Here is a 19,210-nt window from a genome sequence, read left to right on the forward strand (position 1 = left end):
GTATGCATAAGCGGCATCATGTCAGGGATTGTGAAGCTCGTAAATGTCCCCTTTAATCCCAAAGATTTGGGCGGATTGAAAATATGACGTACGAAATGGATGATTATTATCAAAGTATTATATTAATGGTTGTTATTAGCTTCTGTAATGAGTTTTCAGGCTTGATAAATCATTATTACGGTTTGAAATATTGCTACTCTAACAATATAAGGCATTACAATATAATATTATATCTATCTATAGAACTGAAAGTTTCTTAATATGTTTGGTATATATTATACTACTTTATTAACAATAGGTATTAACCGATATATAATAATACTAGCTGCTACGCGCGGTTTCACCCCCGTGGCTCCAGTCCTGTTGCCCGTAGCGTGATGAAATATAGCTTATTACCTTCCTCGATAAATGGGCTAACTAACACCGAAAGAATTTTTCAAATCGGACCAGTAGTTCCCGAGATTAGTGCGTTCAAACAAACAAACAAACTCTTCAGCTTTATAATATTAGCACAGACTAATAATAATATACTACGTATACAATATTAGTATAGTTAAATGACAGTAATTAATGAATAAATTTCTTATTAAATTATATTTTTGCAGAAAACATATGAATATTTAAATATACTTTACATGAATATAATAATAAATGAATATATTATTTACAGAATAGTAAAGTTTCTCCAATATTGTGATTCCTCCAACAATACATCGACACATTAATTGGAATTGCGAGGAAGCGATCCAATATCGGGCTGCAAGTATAATTTTATTTGAATATGTATTGAGCCATGCAATTATTTTCAAACGAATAGGTAATAAACGTGAAGTAAACATTTGACTTTTTCAATTAAAAATGAAAGGTTGTACGTGGAAATGAATTTAATTTCGCAATTTACTTCCACAGCGTTCGTGGTATCGTTACGGTTGTGTATAACTGCATATGTTACAGGTTTGTTTTATATTGACGTAAGTGTGTTTTATTTTAATGCCTAACTTTACGTAATGAGATTTTTTTCAATCATGACCTGTGATTCAAAGCTAACGCTTTTGTTTAATTCGTTTTAAGCCTATATTGCAGAGGAAGATAGTTACTCTTTCGTAGCACTGATCGAGTGAGTAGATATAAAATGAATTGTGTATACCTACACTAAACATTCTTGTATAATAATTCATACTTCGATTACCTCTTGATGGAACTGCATTTTCATAGTTAAGATTTTTAAAGAAACACACAGTTCATTAGTTCCACTATTATTTCGATTTTATTGCAAACAACTACGACTAACTATTCTTTTATATAAAATAACATGATTCAATCAATACTGAACTGATCTCTAGAATCAAAAATCTGAATTTGCTGTATCGAAAAACTAAAATACATTTTTCGTGTATACCATGTGCAGATTTATAAGGGCCATTAATTAAACTCGATTTCGCGTCAATTATGTTCCAGTATCGTTTTAACGGATGGCGCTAAAAGAACATGCACCGGGACTATTATTCACGACAACGTTGTTATCACCATCGCCCACTGCTTGTTAGTATGGTATCTTTAAAATGAAGTGCTATGTGCATTTTTACGCGGCAATAGGGTATTGGATTGAACGTAATATTGTGGTAATATAGTTTGTTGAAGCGTTTTCTTAGCTTGTGGAATGCTGAATTAAGTATTGTAATTTTCTTAGGATTTGCTTGATTTTCTTAATTGTGATACTGTAGTTAATTATTAATGCAATAACAGTTTCAATATTTAAATAAGTTTGTAAAAATCTAATGTAAAAATTTTATGATACAGTCTTAAGTTTTGTTTATATCTCATCTTCGTTTTGTTTACCAACTCTGTCGGCCAAAAAACAACTAGATTTTATTTAAAATCCTAGACTAGAGCAGCGTTATTAGTTCTTAGCTTAATTTAAATTTATGAGCAAACATAGACAGAAAATTATATTTAAATAGTTGTTTTATCTATATTAAATTTAATGATATTTCTATACTTAGTTTATGCGTGGCACCTAGAGGTACATACTCTTCAACAATCTTAAGTTTCATCAACATTGGTAGTTTTGGCATGAAAGAGTAAAAATATTCCATCCATACAAAAATTCGCATTCATACTAATTCATAGTAGCTAAGATATCATTCTACAGGATAGGACGTAATTCTTTATTTAAAACTAGCGGTCCGCCCCGGCTTCGCCCGTGGTACATATTTCACAATAAAAGGTAGCCTATGTTCTTTCTCAGAGTCTAAAGATTGTCTGTGCCAAATTTCATCAAAATCGGTCCAGTAGTTTATGCGTGGAAGCCATACATACATACAAACCTTTTCTCTATATAATATTAGTTTATATAACACAGGTGTAAGAAACAAAAGCCAAACAAATATAACATTTGTTTCTTCTATCCCAACACATACACAATGTATCTCCTGTATTAATAAAACCTAGCGAGATTTACCTTTTTTGAATTATTCTAGTGCTGTTCAAATGCACAATTTATTCTAGAACATGTAAGAAACTGCTTATAATAAAACATACGCTTCTGTTTTATGAATTCTAAGATGTGGTACTTTCGTCTACTTTTTTCGGATGCTACATTTTATTTAGATTTTAGCTTCCTTGAATATACTTAGATTTATTATTATCAAAGGTATTATTGTTTATTTTGTGTTCTTTAACCGACTTCAAAAAAAAGGGGGAGGTTATCAATTCGGCCGGTATATTTTTTTTTTTTTTTTTTATGTATGTACACCGATTACTCCGAGGTTTCTGAACCGATTTACGTGATTCTTTTTTGTTCGATGCGGGATGGTGTCGAATTGGTCCCATAAGAATTTTATTCGGATAGGCCTAGTAGTTTTTATTTTATGAGCATTTTTGTCTGTAGGTATTTGTAAATTTTGCAAGTGCAAGTTTGAAGTCGGTTGTTTTTAACGCAGTTATCACTTGTTTGGAGAATAAAATCTATTCAGTAGTTTTGGAGCCTATCTTTAGAAACAAATATAAATTAAATATTAATTATAATTTATATTATGTATAGTTTCAATACAAATAAATACCTATTTAGCAATATGGCCACCTTGTGCTGCTTTATGTTATTTTTTTGGAACGCAGTTAAGAATTTTCAACCAACCATTCATAAATATCATATTAAGTTTTTAATAATAAACTTTATTAACAACTTTATTAATAATAATTTATTAAATAAACTTTACAGCATCCAAGAGAAAGACAGACAAACCCAAGCAGAATTGACCGCGTCTTTCGTGGTTATTGGCACAAAGAAAATGTTTGACACCGGTTATGAGCAATACCTGCCTATAGAGCGAGTGATCATCCATCCAGACTTCAAGGGATGGTCTCATGACCTGGCTCTAGTGTTCACGTTTGCAAGTATGGTATCGGATAAGCCTGGGAGGATAATACCGTTGGCGAATGATGGGTTAATGACCCCCGTGGATGGGAACGTGACGGTTATCAGTTGGGGACGGTGTAAGGATGTAAATGTAAGATTTTTGGAAAGTTTATGTGGGATTCAGAAACATTAATACTTAATCAATTGAGTCTATAGACAGAATGCGTAACTAGTATATTGTAAAAACGATAAAAAATATTTCCAAAAGAAACTAAAAATAATAAATATTTTAGATATAGCACGTGCTTCCAACATCGCCATACCTTTTTACTTCAGAGAATTAGAGCTGAAAAGTCAAGTCATTAAATAAAAAATAAAAATTCACACTTTTTATTACCAGTATTCAAGAATATTCAAACTAAAAATAATGGTACATTCATCTGCAATGTTATCGCTTTTCAATAAAATTTAATTAAGATTATTAATTGGTCTATGTGAAACTTATTTTCACATTAATTTAGCAATTTACACTGAAACTCGTTTATTGAAAAGTCGCTTTGTAGTCCTTTAATAAATACTTTTGTTCTCAAAATTATATTGATTTAATTAAATTTAATGAAAAACCCTTTAAGTGCTGTGATAAAATTATTATTATTTAATCCATCTATTCAAAGCCTCGTGTAATTTTCCTTATAACAATTTTATTTCTGTGCTATATAATATTTATTTGAGCTATTTCACAATATCAAGAAAAGTAATATATAATATAAAAATTATTTTAAAAACAAACCACACTACAAACGTGTTAAACGTGTCTAGGTATATTTTAATTTCAGATATTAAAACCGAAAACCACGAGGGAATATTGGTCCAATGAAGAGTTATTGTATACAACGGTAAAATTTATTTTTATACTTGAATAAAAGTTTGTTTGTTTGTTTGTCTGTCTGTTTGTACGCGCTAATCTCTGGAACTAATGGTACGATTTGAAAAATTATTTCTGTGTTGGATAGCCTATTTATCGATGAAGGCTATGGGCTATATTATATCATCACACTAAGACCAACAGTATAAAGGCAGGGCACAGCTCGTACCTAGTAGATATATGTAAATGTTTTCTTATTAAAATCAGTGCCGTTGCAGAGTAATAAAAAAGATTTATTTAAGGTCAATTGCGTAATATAGGATTCAACCAGACTTTATCGTAGTAAATCCACTGTTAATTTTATTTCTTTTTCAGGAGCAAACTAGGTTGAGAAAAAGATTCAAAGTGACGTCACGAGGTAAACATCGATATGATTCTAATAAAGGAACAAAGGTGAATATAATTAAGTTTCGGATTATGAAACAATCTATTCATTTTAAACAAATCCATAAAAGAAAGAGCTTGTTATACCAAAACTACATAAAAGAATTAAAATAAATCTACTTTTCAAGAACTTCAACAACACTATTTTATAAAATTTCTGTAAAAAAATAAGCCCAGAAAATTCTTTCATAGCTCATACATATTAAAAATTGCTGAATAATAGAAAATAAAGGTTACATTTAATTATATCTAAAAGCAAAGTAAGTATATTAGCGTTGAGATACTTATCGTCGACAAAAAGGCGAGAGATTATTTTATACAGAATTGCTTAGTCTAACAAGAAAAGGCTTTTAGATGCGGGGACTGGGAAACTAAGCGATTCCAGCGTTGTATAAGAGACAATTTAGTTCCTATTGTTATAAATTAACATACATTTTGGTACTATTAAACGTAATGGTGAAATGATTTCTTATTCTGTATTCATGTGTCGTGTCTATGCTGTTTTGAATTAGTGAAATTTAAATTTAATAATTTCAAATATACATTTGCTCAGATCCTGGCCTAGATACTTCCAGTTTTAAAAACTTGGTAACCGATAAATCTATCTAGTTTCTAACTCCACTATGTATATTTATATATTAAGGTATTATTGAGAATAAAGCAAACATGGTAAAACACAAGTGATAACTGCGTTAAAAACAACCGACTTCAAACTTGCATTTGCAACATTGATAAAAACTACTGGGCCTATCCCAATAAAATTTTTATGGGACCAATTCGACACCATCCCGCATCGAACAAAAGAAGAATCACGTAAATCGGTTCAGAAACCTCGGAGTAATCGGTGTACATACATAAAAAAAAACATACCGGCCGAATTGATAACCTCCTCCTTTTTTTAGAAGTCGGTTAAAAAGAGAAGACAATTCCTAAATATTTAGATAAAAGAAATGAAAACGACAATTCATTATATCTACGGCTTGAAATTAGTTTTTGGAAAGAAAACGTCGCTGTAATATTATAAAGCACATCATTCCTAACTTGTAGAGTGAAACTGCTTATTTATTTTATTATTAAATATTATTTGTTAGTCTGAAACAGTAGGATTCTACGAACCGAGGGCTCAAAAATCAACAATTATGGATGTTGGAGACGATTTGAGAAGTGAATATTCACAATGGCAAAGAACGCATATTGAAAACTCAGAAGAAAATATAGTGAGTACATTATTTAAGATCTATAAATTGTTATAAAAGCGTAATTATATAGATGTATCTATATGGAGTAGGTACCTATACCTAATTCGAGAAGAGAATATTAATAGTTGGCTATCGTTCATTATAACTTACCTACTAGCTGTTCTCCACTCCTGTTGGTCTTAACGTGATGATAGCCTAAAGCCTCCTCGATAAATAGGCTATCTAACACTGAAAGAATTTTTGAAAATGGGACGAGTAGTTCCTGAGATTAGCGCGTTCAAATAAACAGCTTCAGCTTTATATATTATAGTTATATAGTAGGTATTATTTATAGTATAGATAGGAGAAAGGTTTATTATACCCATATATTATAAAACCTATAAATTGAAAATCGAAATACACTCCCTTTTCCGCATTTTTCACGATTAATTTCGCAACATCGAAAACACGCAATTAAGAATTAAATCATCATAAATTTTGTAAATATGATGAGTGTTTAATTAAGAGAGTGAAGTGCTTGATGTAAAATAATTAAAATTAATATGCCCTCTCAATTAATTTCATTACGGTATTTTATTTACGTCAATTTAGGTTAAAATGAAATCTGTTGAATGTTTCTCCTGCGATAAATATTAATAAACACATTAATATTAGGTTAATTACTTCCGAGAATTATATTAATTATAAAATTAATTATTGAGACTGATCATAAAAAGGTCGTTATCTGTAACGCCACGTGGGTAGTGTTTATGAGAGGTTGTGAGCACTTAACCTTTAAGGTGGCCATAAGATGGCCCACCTGTTCCTGTATTTATTTATGACACTTTATAGTACAATAACAGAAATCATATCAATCAGAAATCGTCTTTTATTTGCTTTGCATATTGTAAATTCTTCTTAATAATATTTTAACAAATTTACGGTTATTTTATGTCGGCAGGATCTATTATATGAACAACTGAACAATCAATCAGATTTCGACAGCGCGGAGGACAAGAAGAAGTGGGATAAAACCAAGGTAGGTATATTTATAATAAATATTATTTACTTTTATGATTAAATGATATTGAAATAATAAAAAATAGCGTGTGTGCCGAGCACACGTGTCAGAAGGGAAACTTCTTTGGCAAGTTTCAAAGCAAAATCGTCGCCTTACACCATGACGTGACGATATAGCCATAACACGAACTTGAAATTTTACCCTCAACGCGCTTAAAGAAGTTTCGCTTCAACAAATTTATACATTAAACATTTCGTTATCCATAATTAAGCATACAGTTTATCATCTTCACTCATCATAGTATTGTCTCAATAATGTATCTTAGAGCCACTTACTTATCTATCAGCCCATTACAGCTTCCAATTCCAACTCCACCTCTTTGCTTTAAAAATTAAATATCTATATTACATATAATAAATCTGTAGAAGGGTCAATTCTGTACATTGAAAATATTGAAAAAATAAATAGCAGATCGATACCAAACCCAAATATTTGATTAAAAAATTTTTTGTCTGTCTGTCTGTCTGTCTGTCCGTCTGTCTGTCTGTCTGTCTGTCTGTATGTGAAGGCATCACGTGAAAACTAACGGTTAGATTTCGATGAAACTTGGTATAATTATACCTTATTATCCTGGGCATAAAATAGGATACTTTTTATCCCGGAAAAATACTTAGAAAAAAAATTTATCTTAATTTTTCCGCGCGGACGGAGTCGCGGGCGGAAGCTAGTTAAAAATATATTTTTCATTTTAGGTATTCTAATAAAGAGCAGCAAAGTTAAAGCCTCTTCAGATATTTCCGTTCGCGGATCGAATTACGATATTATAGAAACAACCTTTAAAAGTCAAATCAAATATTGAATTTCATGAAATTTTTCTCCCTTTCCATTAACAGAAAGTTTATTTTATAATTGAAGTCGTGTTTTTTACTAATATTTTTAGCTTTTTTAAAAGGCTTACTCTTGTGTAGTTTCGCCCGCGGCGTGGAACCCTGCATTGGTTGCATCATTACTGGTATTGTCATACTAATTGGATCGCTCCATAGACCTATTGTGCTCACACAATGCACGATACCTCTGGATAATGAGAAAATCTTTCCCGTTAACTATCCAATAGTTTAACTGAGAACTTATGATGAACGCAGTTCAATGGATGGAAAAGTATTATTAATAACTATTAATAAGCGTGCTTTTGTTTCGCCCGGGTTGGAAAAAAGGTTTTTGTTGTAGGAATAATAATATCTAAGTCAGTAGGTATGCATCATAATAGGTTCGACAGTTTTACTAAATTGGTCAAAGATCTTGTCGCATCAATATGATTAGTAGATACTTTAGGAGTAAGGCATAGTGGGAAAGGGTGCTTTTAAGAAATAATAAATACATTCAAGCTATAATGTATTCTTACAATCAAAATTCTCAAAACAATGAACTTCACAAATCTTAACTAGATTCCTAACTTGAACAAAAAATGCTCGTTATAAAATTAATATAACTTTTATTGCGAAATTCCTTTGTAATGTTGCCTCGAAAAATACGATATTTATTCAAGCTAAAGGTTGCTACAGATACATGAGAATTGTATATTAAAATACCTACGTTGAAAGGACTTTTGAGCGATACACGGTCAAAGGAAACCTACGCGCGTTTTCAATTTTTTTCGTTCCGAACTCTAAAATAAAAATATGTACGTGAATGGGCAAGATTCCAACCTGCTGCCAGTGATTGAAGCTTATGTCTGCAACCTTTTTCCAGTTTTGTGTTATTGTTTACTTAAAAAGTTATCCGAATGCGGAATACGTGTCGAAAGGCAAATTTAAAATACTATCTATGCCTATTTAGTCTATGACATGAGCTGAACGAACCGAACGACTGAATAAAAAAAAACGGTTCAAGTTTAATACTGCATTAAAAATATTAATATTTATTTTTAACATTGGAATAAAATTCAAATAGTCAAATATTATTTTACTGAAAATCTAAATTATTCTAAGGTAAAAACTTTTTACACAAAAACTTATTTTTTTTACATCAGGCAGGTCACAAACAAAAAAAGAAACATTCGGTATTCCAAATTTAAACTCACAACCTACATAACGAGGCGGCATAAAATTTGTATCTAACGTATTTAACAGGTAGCTCTGGATAAATTTCAATCCAAAATGGATATTCGTAAAATGCGAAGCTCTTATCTACAAACAACATACAATGTTCTGCCGCATTACAAAAATAATTGGCGTAGAAAAATGGGAAAACAGGTGAGTGTTCCAGTTATTACCTTTTTTCATTTTGTATCAATTTTATTAGAAGAAATATTTGGTACAAAACTCAAGGTACATATTAAAACATTTCTTTGCAATAGGAATTTATATGAATATTTATGAATAACCTTCCGTCCAAAAATGGTGATCATATTACTTTGCAATTATATAGGCAAATTGATGTTTACATTTAGTTGTTGATTCCAATTATTTAGTAAATGAGGTATAGTTTTGATTTTAAATACAAAACATTAATCAGCATCTAAAACATTAACCCATTAATCTAATCCTGAAAAACTTCACAGCAAAACAAATTAACGGTCGAAGTATTCGGTTTCATAAACGTTGCCAGCTGCAAGAAAATAGTAGAAAAAACTAAACCAGCTCTCTACCAGATCCGTGAGTATTCATTTATTTTTTATCTCATTTCCATATATTCAATTAACGATATTCTTATTGGCGCAGAAAATGGGAATGAAGTCATATGCTACGCGAGTGAAAATCGCTTCGTGACCGTGGTAAGTTTATATTGAAAACTTAACTAAAAATTCTGCTAGTATTAGACATACGTTTATGCAATTAAAGCGTTAATTAGAACATGAATTATAATTAACAATGTATTGACATTTATTAGATAGTCTTATCTAATAAAATAGGGTTTTTAGAAAAATAGATCCCCGAAAGAAATACTTAAAGATTCAACGTTTATATTTGAGCCCCAAGCGCGCGGCCCGATCGGTCCAAGACACAATAGATTTTCTATTGTGTCTGTGGTTCCGGGTCCTGAGTTATTAAAGTAAAATCACTAAAAATTAATTACAATTAATTATTCGCGTTATAAAAAAATCAACATCGTAGCTATTTCGGGATAGGTATTGGAAATAGGAATTGATCAAACGCTAGAAACATGAGCTGAGTCAAGTCTAACGAATACAACTTATGCATTGCTGCTTAAGCTATGCCTACTATTATAATATTAAAAATGCGAAAGTAACTCTGTCTGTCTGTCTGTTACGCTTTCCCGCTTAAACCTCTTAACCAATTTTGATAAAATTTGGCACAGACAATCTTTAGACCCTGAGAAAGAACATAGGCTACCTTTTATTGCGAAATATGTACCACGGGCGAAGTCGGGGTGGACCGCTAGTAGTACATGGGCTATACTATAGGCTCTGTAGTATTCTTAAAACAGTAAAGTAACTTATTGTTTCAAACACAACGATTTGTGAACAACAATGGTTGAGTAAAGTGAACTCATGTTTTCATAATACCTACTAGTCGCTAAAAATTGGTATCGGACGAAATGTTACAATGTTACGAAAGACCTACTAGTTACTATAAACACAAAAAAAAGCCATGTGATGTTTTACACATACTAACAATTTACTTTGGAAATGATTATCATAACATTTTTGTAACATAATAAACGTGGTTTTACACACATCGTTTGCGATCATATTTCGTATGAGTTGTTTTACCTCTCTACAAAGTGAAATGTTATCGTCGCATTTACAAATTTTGGTGAAAATATAAATTAAATGTGTTGTAGCTACACTGGAATGTGTCATTCGTTATTTATTCGGTTTCTGAATCCATTAAAACAATTTGTTTCTTTGCGTAATATGATACGGAGAATTCTTTGATACAAAAGCGCATATAAAAATATTATAAATATTTAATTATAAGAAATAATGCATATTAAATCACATTATGAAATTACCGTAAACTACTAATTTACAACCTTTTTAATTCTGGTCACACTCATATTGTCATGATGGATTATATCGTTTTTTATTTTATATCATTTAATTAAGAAAAAATAAATAATCACTATAATTATAAAAACAGCAACCTACATCTGCAGCATACCAACTCCATAAAACTTTATTACAATTAATTTTAATAAATGCACTCCTTAACCGCCAAATAATATGAAACGCGAAATATCCCGCCTTAATAATACAAGTTAAACTACTTAAAACATTTTTCACAATTTTAAAACATTCCCAACTCTAAACCGTGTTAAAGTTTAACGTGCGGTGCAATCTATTATACTACTTTATACGGCTAAACCTGAAATCTAGCGTAAAATTTACGACTAAAGCATTATGTTGAAATGTACACTGTTTTGGCTTTGCACCAACAGGATTTGAATATTAAACTTTTAATGAATACATTACTTTGGGTGTACTTAAGTCCCACTTTCAGCACTATCATTAAGCGTCTTGAACTCAATTGGTTAGCGTGCTGTTGTTTAGGATTTAGTATTTAGTATATTATTTATTTTTATTCATGTGGAATTAATATAGAACAAATTTTGTGTGTCAAAGTTTAGTAATATGCTTTTATAGATAAGCTAAAAGGGGCTTAGCAATTATGAAATGAGCTACGACCACGAAGCTCTGACGGCTTTGGTAGATCATATAAAATAATATTTATACTGTGATCATATTAGATGAATTAAATACTTACGAAGTATCTCGTAACTGAAATATGCGGTAAAATTAGTACGTCGTCAAGTTAACCAGTAGGTATCAAGAGCTACTTAAAAAATAATAGTTCAGTTTAACACCGGAAGGAAGTTAGCGCGGAAAGTTTTTTTTTTATTATTATTAATATCTCAAAAAATTGCTCCTTAAATGCTCCATCAGAATCTGTAATTGCTCCACTTCTATAATTATTAGTTTATTTATAATTAATTTTTAATAAAATCCAAATACTGAAAACTTGATTTCCCTATAGAATGAAAAATATTCACTTTTCATAAAAAAATTTTTTCCAAAAAAATTGCTCCCGATTTGCTCTATCAATTACAAAAAAAAATATTTAATTTTGATAATTTTTACAATAATTAACTGAAAAACTATGTTTGTGTGGTAAACTACTGCGCTGTGACGTCATCAATTATTGTCGTTGCGACGCATAAGGGCCATATTTACATGTATCAGCACCGCAGCGATATGTATAGACCTTAATGTTTATGTTTTCTTATTTATATTATTCACTAGATTTCCGCCCGCGGCTTCGCCCGCGTTTTCATAGGAAAACCCGCATAGTTCCCGTTCCCGTGGGATTACCGGGATAAAACATATCCTATGTGTTAATCCAAGTTACGGTCTATATGTGTGCTAAATTTCATTGTAATCGGTTCAGTAGTATTTGCGTGAATGAGTAACAAACACACACACATCCTCACAAACTTTCGCATTTATTATATTACTAGCGGTCCGCCCCGGCTTCGCCCGTGGTACATATTTCGCAATAAAAGGTATCCTATGTTCTTTCTCAGGGTCTAAAGATTGTCTGGGGCAAATTACATCAAAATCGGTATAGTAGTTTATGCGTGAAAACCATACATACATACATACAAACCTTTCCTCTTTATAATATTAGTATAGAAGTATAGATTAAATGAATGAATGAATGAATGAAAGAGAGATTAGTAGGATGGTATTACTTAAAAGGTTATTAATTATTATCATGTAATTATTTGGTTCTGATCACAGATCACAGAAACTAAAGGGTTCTGATGATAAGAATAATAAGAAATAATTATAATTTTTGTTTTATTGAGTCTTCAAGTTAGGATTGCAGGTTCGAATGATAATAATTTTTGTATACCATCGTATATATTACATATAACATAATATGGAGACATTTCATCATGTCCACAACAATATCAAGGTTAGTAATAAATATTTCTACTATCAATTATCATCAAAGTATTAAATCGGTAATAAGTATTTTTATAATTGAATTTGAATTTCTGTTTACTATAAGAAAAATTAATAGGCACTTTTTATTTTAGGGTGTGAAGGGATTCAGTCAAGGAGTTTTAAATTATTGAAGAGTGGTAATTATTTAGAAGTAGGGTTCGCGAAAAAATTGAGCCCTACTTTTATATAATCTCCTGAAAATTTTTCACTAGAGTATAAATAATAAAATATGTGCTAATTATAAAGAATTTTATTTTTGACAAAAGGTTTTACATACAAGACATAACTGCGTTAAAAACAACCGACTTCAAACTTGCACTTGCAACATTTACAAATACAGACAAAAATGCTCATAAAATAAAATACTGGGCCTATCCTAATAAAATTTTTATGGGACCAATTCGACACCATCCCGCATCGAACAAAAAAAGAATCACGTAAATGATTTATTAATTTGGCTTTATAAATATAAATTTATAAATATAAAGAATATAAACATTCGATCACGAAATTATGCGGGTTCGAGTCCCGCCTCGTGATCGAATTTTTTCTATTCTTTATAAATTTATAAAACACGAAGATTTTAAAAATGTAACCAATGAACACAATCAATATTAGATTAATTGTAATGGTGTATAAAAAGTATTATGTCCTATGGAATTCTACTATGGGGCAGGGCAGCAGATATAGAAACTATATTTATCTTACAGAAAAGAGCCATTCGCTCTATATATAATTTACGTGCTCGGGACTCGCTAAGAGATCTCTTTAAGAATACTGGTATCCTTACTGTACCATCACAGTATATATTTAATAATATTTTGCATGTACACAAAAACGCCGACTTACACACAAGAGTAGGAGATAAACACTGTTATGGCACAAGGAACAGAAATAAAATTGAAATGCCATTTTACCGGTTAGCCAAAGTTAAAAATTCATTTATGGGTCTAGGTATACGCTTTTACAACAGAATTCCACATTGTATTAAAGAGTTTGGTAGTGCTAAATTCAGGTAAAACTCATGTAAAAAATATATTAGTTCAGAGAGCCTATTATAGCATTAAGGAATATATGGAAGATGAAAATGATATATTATGAAGTTAGATATAAGTTACAGAATATGTAATATTGACATGATTTTAAAAGAGCAACTATTTAATATGATTAATTACCTTAAAATGACATTAATAAGTTTAATGCTGGGAATAATAATATTATTATTTAATACTTAGTACTTACCTTATGTTGCTATTAATTATACTCTAAGAATGTCTAGGCGCCATATTTTAATTATTGAGTTTTCATCTAGCAAAATTTCAAGGAACAGATATTATTATGTACCTATTTAAATCATTCTTATTATAGGTATTTTTATAAACATTTCCCTACCCATCCCTAAACTCGTACGTTTATTCGTATTATTAAAACTTCAAGTACCTAATTATCAATTAATTTGTGTTTCAGTCGTTTGTTTCATCTTTCGGTGTCAAGTTGCTATCGTTTGCGTTAGCGGGAACTACCTATGCGGGTTTTCCTTTGAAAACGCGGGCGAAGCCGCAGGCGGAAATCTAGTGAATAATATAAATAAGAAAACATAAACATTAAGGTCTATACATATCGCTGCAGTGCTGATACATGTAAATATGGCCCTTATGCGTCGCAACGACAATAATTGATGACGTCACAGCGCAGTAGTTTACTATGCAAACATAGTTTTTCAGTTAATTATTGTAAAAATTATCAATATTAAATAATTTTTTTTTGTAATTGATAGAGCAAATCGGGAGCAATTTTTTTGGAAAAATTTTTTTATGAAAAGTGAATATTTTTCATTCTATAGGGAAATCAAGTTTTCAGTATTTGGATTTTTTTAAAAATTAATTATAAATAAACTAATAACTATAGAAGTGGAGCAATTACTGATTCTGATGGAGCATTTAAGGAGCAATTTTTTTGCAAAAAAATTTTTTATGAAAAGTGAATATTTTTCATTCTATAGGGAAATCAAGTTTTCAGTATTTGGATTTTTTTAAAAATTAATTATAAATAAACTAATAATTATAGAAGTGGAGCAATTACTGATTCTGATGGAGCATTTAAGGAGCAATTTTTTTGCAAAAAAATTTTTTATGAAAAGTGAATATTTTTCATTCTATAGGGAAATCAAGTTTTCAGTATTTGGATTTTTTAAAAAATTAATTATAAATAAACTAATAATTATAGAAGTGGAGCAATTACTGATTCTGATGGAGCATTTAAGGAGCAATTTTTTTGCAAAAAAATTTTTTATGAAAAGTGAATATTTTTCATTCTATAGGGAAATCAAGTTTTCAGTATTTGGATTTTTTTTAAAATTAATTATAAATAAACTAATAATTATAGAAGTGGAGCAATTACAGATTCTGATGGAGCATTTAAGGAGCAATTTTTTGAGATATTAATAATTAAAAAAAAAAAACTTTCCGCGCTAACTTCCTTCCGGTCAGTTTAACGTAAGTCTATATACCTACCTACATTTTTTGTTTAAATATTCTATACAATTTTAATTTAGTTTAAAATACATAAAAAATACTGTTGTAGTTAAAAATATAGAAAAAAATACTGTGACTTTTTATAATTATTTTTCCACTGTACTTTAAATCATAAGAAGAGAGCGGCTGGTAGTGATTGAATAAGGTCAACATAAGAATTGTACGTAGAGTTGGCTAGAAGAAAATTAAATTGGATTTGTTTATTTATTTTCGTGTCTATTTTAATTATCTAGTTTCAAATATGTACTAGGGTATCACAGTAATTTACTCGAGACCATTTTTGTTGTAGGTACTTGTATGATTCTCGTATTAAAAAAAAAGAATCGACAAATATATTTGTTTCAAAAGAGCAATATTTATTTCGTGATCAAATAAAGACAGTCTATCCCTCTTTGAGGCCGATAGTTATACCTATAACAGCAATTAAGCTTATCCAGTGGTCTTAATTGGTTCGAAACAGTGACTCTCGAATTTTTCAAAACTTTACGTATAAAATTTATTTATGGAGAATTCGTTTCAGAGGAGTAAATTTCAGTGAAAGCGAAAATAGAATTGTGCTTTAAATTTTCACTAGAAGCAGTTACAGAATTTTTAAAGAAAAAAATATTGTTCGATATTCGTTGTTCACAAAAAAGTTTAGAGCAGATCGAAACGTGTCGTAACTAACAAACTTTATTTGCCCAAAGAATTTGATCCTATATTATTTTCTTGTAACAATACCGAGATATTTCTTTGTTTTCCACTTGAAGATTACGTACGTAATTCATAAAATGTCATGAGCCCTCTTCACAATCGATGCTTTCGATTGTGAAGAGGGCGCTAGATGGCCTAACAAATGATCTTCGATGTTTGCTGCCATTACGACGAATATGAATATTGAATAACCATCTACAATGACGGCCGATCATAGCCATTTAGGTCCTCTACACTATCGTGATTGCCTCAACTCGCTCAACGCTGCCCATTGTGAAGAGAGCCCATTACATTATTGATTGAATCGTCAAAATGGCCACCAGTATTTTTTGTAGGTATCAGTTCACTAGAAAAATAACACGTATACTTAGAGCAAAAATAATATACCTAGCCAAAACTATTTAAGCTTTAATATATACTACTAATAAAACTTAAGAAATATATGATATAGGAGGATTCCGGGGCACCAGCTATAAGTCATGGGCACCTGGTCGCTGTCACGGTCGGCGGGGCGGAGTCGGAAGGCGACGAAGTGGCTATCGGTATGAAAATCAGCTGCTATTGCTCGTGGATTGCGGAACATTTGCCGTAAGTACCCACAGTACACATACATTGGAATAGAGTTCTTTTTTTAACCTTTTTGAAGTGAAACTTCTTAAGGCGCGAGTAAAATATTGTAGGTCATGGCAATGCCGGCACGTTATGGAGTAAGGAGATGATTTTCGTATCTTTGAATCTTGCTAAAGAAGTTTCATTTCTGACACGTGTGCTCGGCACACACGCTCTTTTCTAACAGTAGAACATGGTAGAACAACAGTTGTTTGTGCGTATAAATCCGTGTTATTAATCGGACTGCAGGCATAAAAGAACTGAAGAATAAAAGTTAGGCTGTATTAAGAAGAAATGAAAAAATATCGAATTATAAATGTGATGAAAAAATTAAATCGAATCAATTCATTATTTTAGTAGGTATGGTATGTATCACCGTGTATTATGTTAGGTTGTAAGACTCTAATTCTAAATCCTAAGCAATATTTTTCATTTTCAAATCTTATTTCTGTTATTTATGAAAACGTAACGATTGCAAATATAGACTCACATCCGACATGGCAGTAACGATTGGAACGGGATTCTCATGACAGGCAAATGGATAGCGTTCGTTTAGATTCCAAACGGTAAACCGTTTCGATAACTTTTATCGAACCGGAAACTATAATTATCGTATCTATGAAACATAAAATTGTTAAAGAAGTGTTTATTGACATAATATGTGTTATTTGTTTTTAAGAATATCATTACATATGTCGTTACACATCCACCCCAACCCTCTGGGCATTAACATTTGTGACTTCAAATCGTCCACTTGTTAAAGTTAATTAAATAAGTTTAATTTTACTTTTATTTTATTTCTTTTTAAAAAAGTCAAAGCGCTCCCGCAAAGTTTAACTATGTATAAAATATGTGTAAATTACAATTGAGTCGATACATATCAAACTCCGGTAAGTCCACTCCCCGCCAAAATTGAGATAACAATGGCGCCAATTTTGAATTGTAAAACTAAACCAGTCTGTACTTTTCAAAGTTAGGTAAGTCAATCGTATCTATATTAAAATAAGGTCTAAAGTAAATGTTTTTTTTCAAACGCCGGTATGTCCGTCGACAGTGGTTTATCAAACTCAGGTAAGTCCATTTCGACCAATCACAGCGCAGTATGGCACTAAAATGGCTGCCATTTCTCTCAATTTTGTTGAAGCTAACACGTGTGACCAATGCTTATAAATCGTTTTAATTGATAAATGATGGAAGAAAACAGTTTTACTATAGAGGTGGTGGTTCTAGACAAAGCAAGGAAAAAAACAATATCAAAAGCTAAAACAGACAAGGCTCCGAAAACAGCTAAAAGATAAATGAAACTAGACGCACAGCACACGCACAGTAGTTATTCCCAGCCATAAAGCCCAGGGCCGTACTGAGATTTTTCAACCGTTTTGATTTATTGAGCCTTCTCTTTGACCAGCAGTGGGATGATAAAGGTTAATAATAATAATAATTTGTATCTTTTAATTTACATATTTTATTTTAATGTCCAATACTTACAACGCGCCGAACTATCTACCTATTTCCACCACCTCAGTACGTCCCAAAACTAAGTTCTATCAAAGTCCTGTAAGTCCATTCGAGATTTTTCAAATTCCTGTAAGTCCAAGACGATGTTTTTCAAAACCCGGTAAGTCTTGCTGGTACATATCAAACGCCTGTATGTCCAGATTTAAATCTAATTTTGTGGCATAATCATCAAGTAATACGTTTCTTTTTCTTCGTAAAAATAATTCTAATGTATTATATTATATCCGTCATAAATTATAAAGGTCCAAACATATTGTTTTTTTAAGTTATTAAAAATACCTCGATTCCCACATTTCTGTTAGAATGGACTTACCGGAGTTTGATATGTATCGACTCAATTAATTAAGTTATTGTAATACAGCACTTGTAATCGGTTACCGAATACGTTTTTTAGGGCAAGTTACAATAAAAAATTACAGATTTTAGAGGGATTTAAAATTATTATTCCTCATATTATATTTAATCAAGATGTAACAAACACTACAATGAGCTTATTAATGAAAGTTAAATTATTATTATTTTTTCAGTGATGGTGGTCCTCTAATGCAGTGCTGCAACAACTGCTGTGATCCCGCCGTGGTTCGTTATTCAGAGAATAATCGAGAAGAAAGGCGACTGCGTCGGAAAAAGAAAAGGAGGCTATAAAATAAATATTTGTTTTTGCTATTTTATTTTAATCTGTGACCATCATAATATTATAGTCCCACTAAAATTTTATAAATAAACATCTTACCCTTAAGAGTTTAGAAAAAAAATATTACATAGGTACAGGCGGTACAGCGCAAATAATGTTCAACTAGCACTGATTTTCAGCTACTGATTACAGTTGAACAACAACTTTTTCTTTCGAGTGAATAATATAAGAATAGTCTATTGTCAAAATTATCTCTACCCTCTCGAAACTGATTTTGCAGCTTCCTGGAATTGATATTATAATAACGAAACAGGAAAACGTTCATATCTGTTTATGGCATCAGCTTCGTTATATTAAACTCCAAACATGCTCCAAGTAAACGAAA

The 19,210-nt window shown here is 30.9% G+C and overlaps 1 protein-coding gene across 3 annotated transcripts; it reads left to right on the top strand.

Moving 5' to 3' along the window:
- Positions 1 to 873: 873 nt before the first annotated feature.
- LOC123695093 lies at positions 874 to 18,865 on the top strand. 3 transcript variants are annotated; one of them, XM_045640811.1, is made up of 13 exons: positions 874 to 954; positions 1,072 to 1,117; positions 1,459 to 1,542; positions 3,221 to 3,509; positions 4,195 to 4,254; positions 4,599 to 4,676; positions 5,759 to 5,884; positions 6,807 to 6,884; positions 8,996 to 9,118; positions 9,427 to 9,520; positions 9,587 to 9,639; positions 16,516 to 16,652; positions 18,719 to 18,865. In XM_045640811.1, exons 1-13 carry the CDS (start codon positions 879 to 881, stop codon positions 18,834 to 18,836), a joined length of 1,362 nt encoding a protein of 453 aa, XP_045496767.1. In that variant the 5' UTR covers positions 874 to 878; the 3' UTR covers positions 18,837 to 18,865. The 3 variants fall into 3 exon arrangements, with proteins under 3 accessions (XP_045496767.1, XP_045496766.1, XP_045496768.1); XM_045640810.1 differs by having other exon boundaries at positions 9,427 to 9,639; XM_045640812.1 differs by lacking the exon at positions 9,587 to 9,639.
- Positions 18,866 to 19,210: the final 345 nt, after the last annotated feature.

The sequence above is a fragment of the Colias croceus genome, chromosome 10 (genome assembly GCF_905220415.1).
Source record: "Colias croceus chromosome 10, ilColCroc2.1".
Taxonomy (NCBI): domain Eukaryota; kingdom Metazoa; phylum Arthropoda; class Insecta; order Lepidoptera; family Pieridae; genus Colias; species Colias croceus.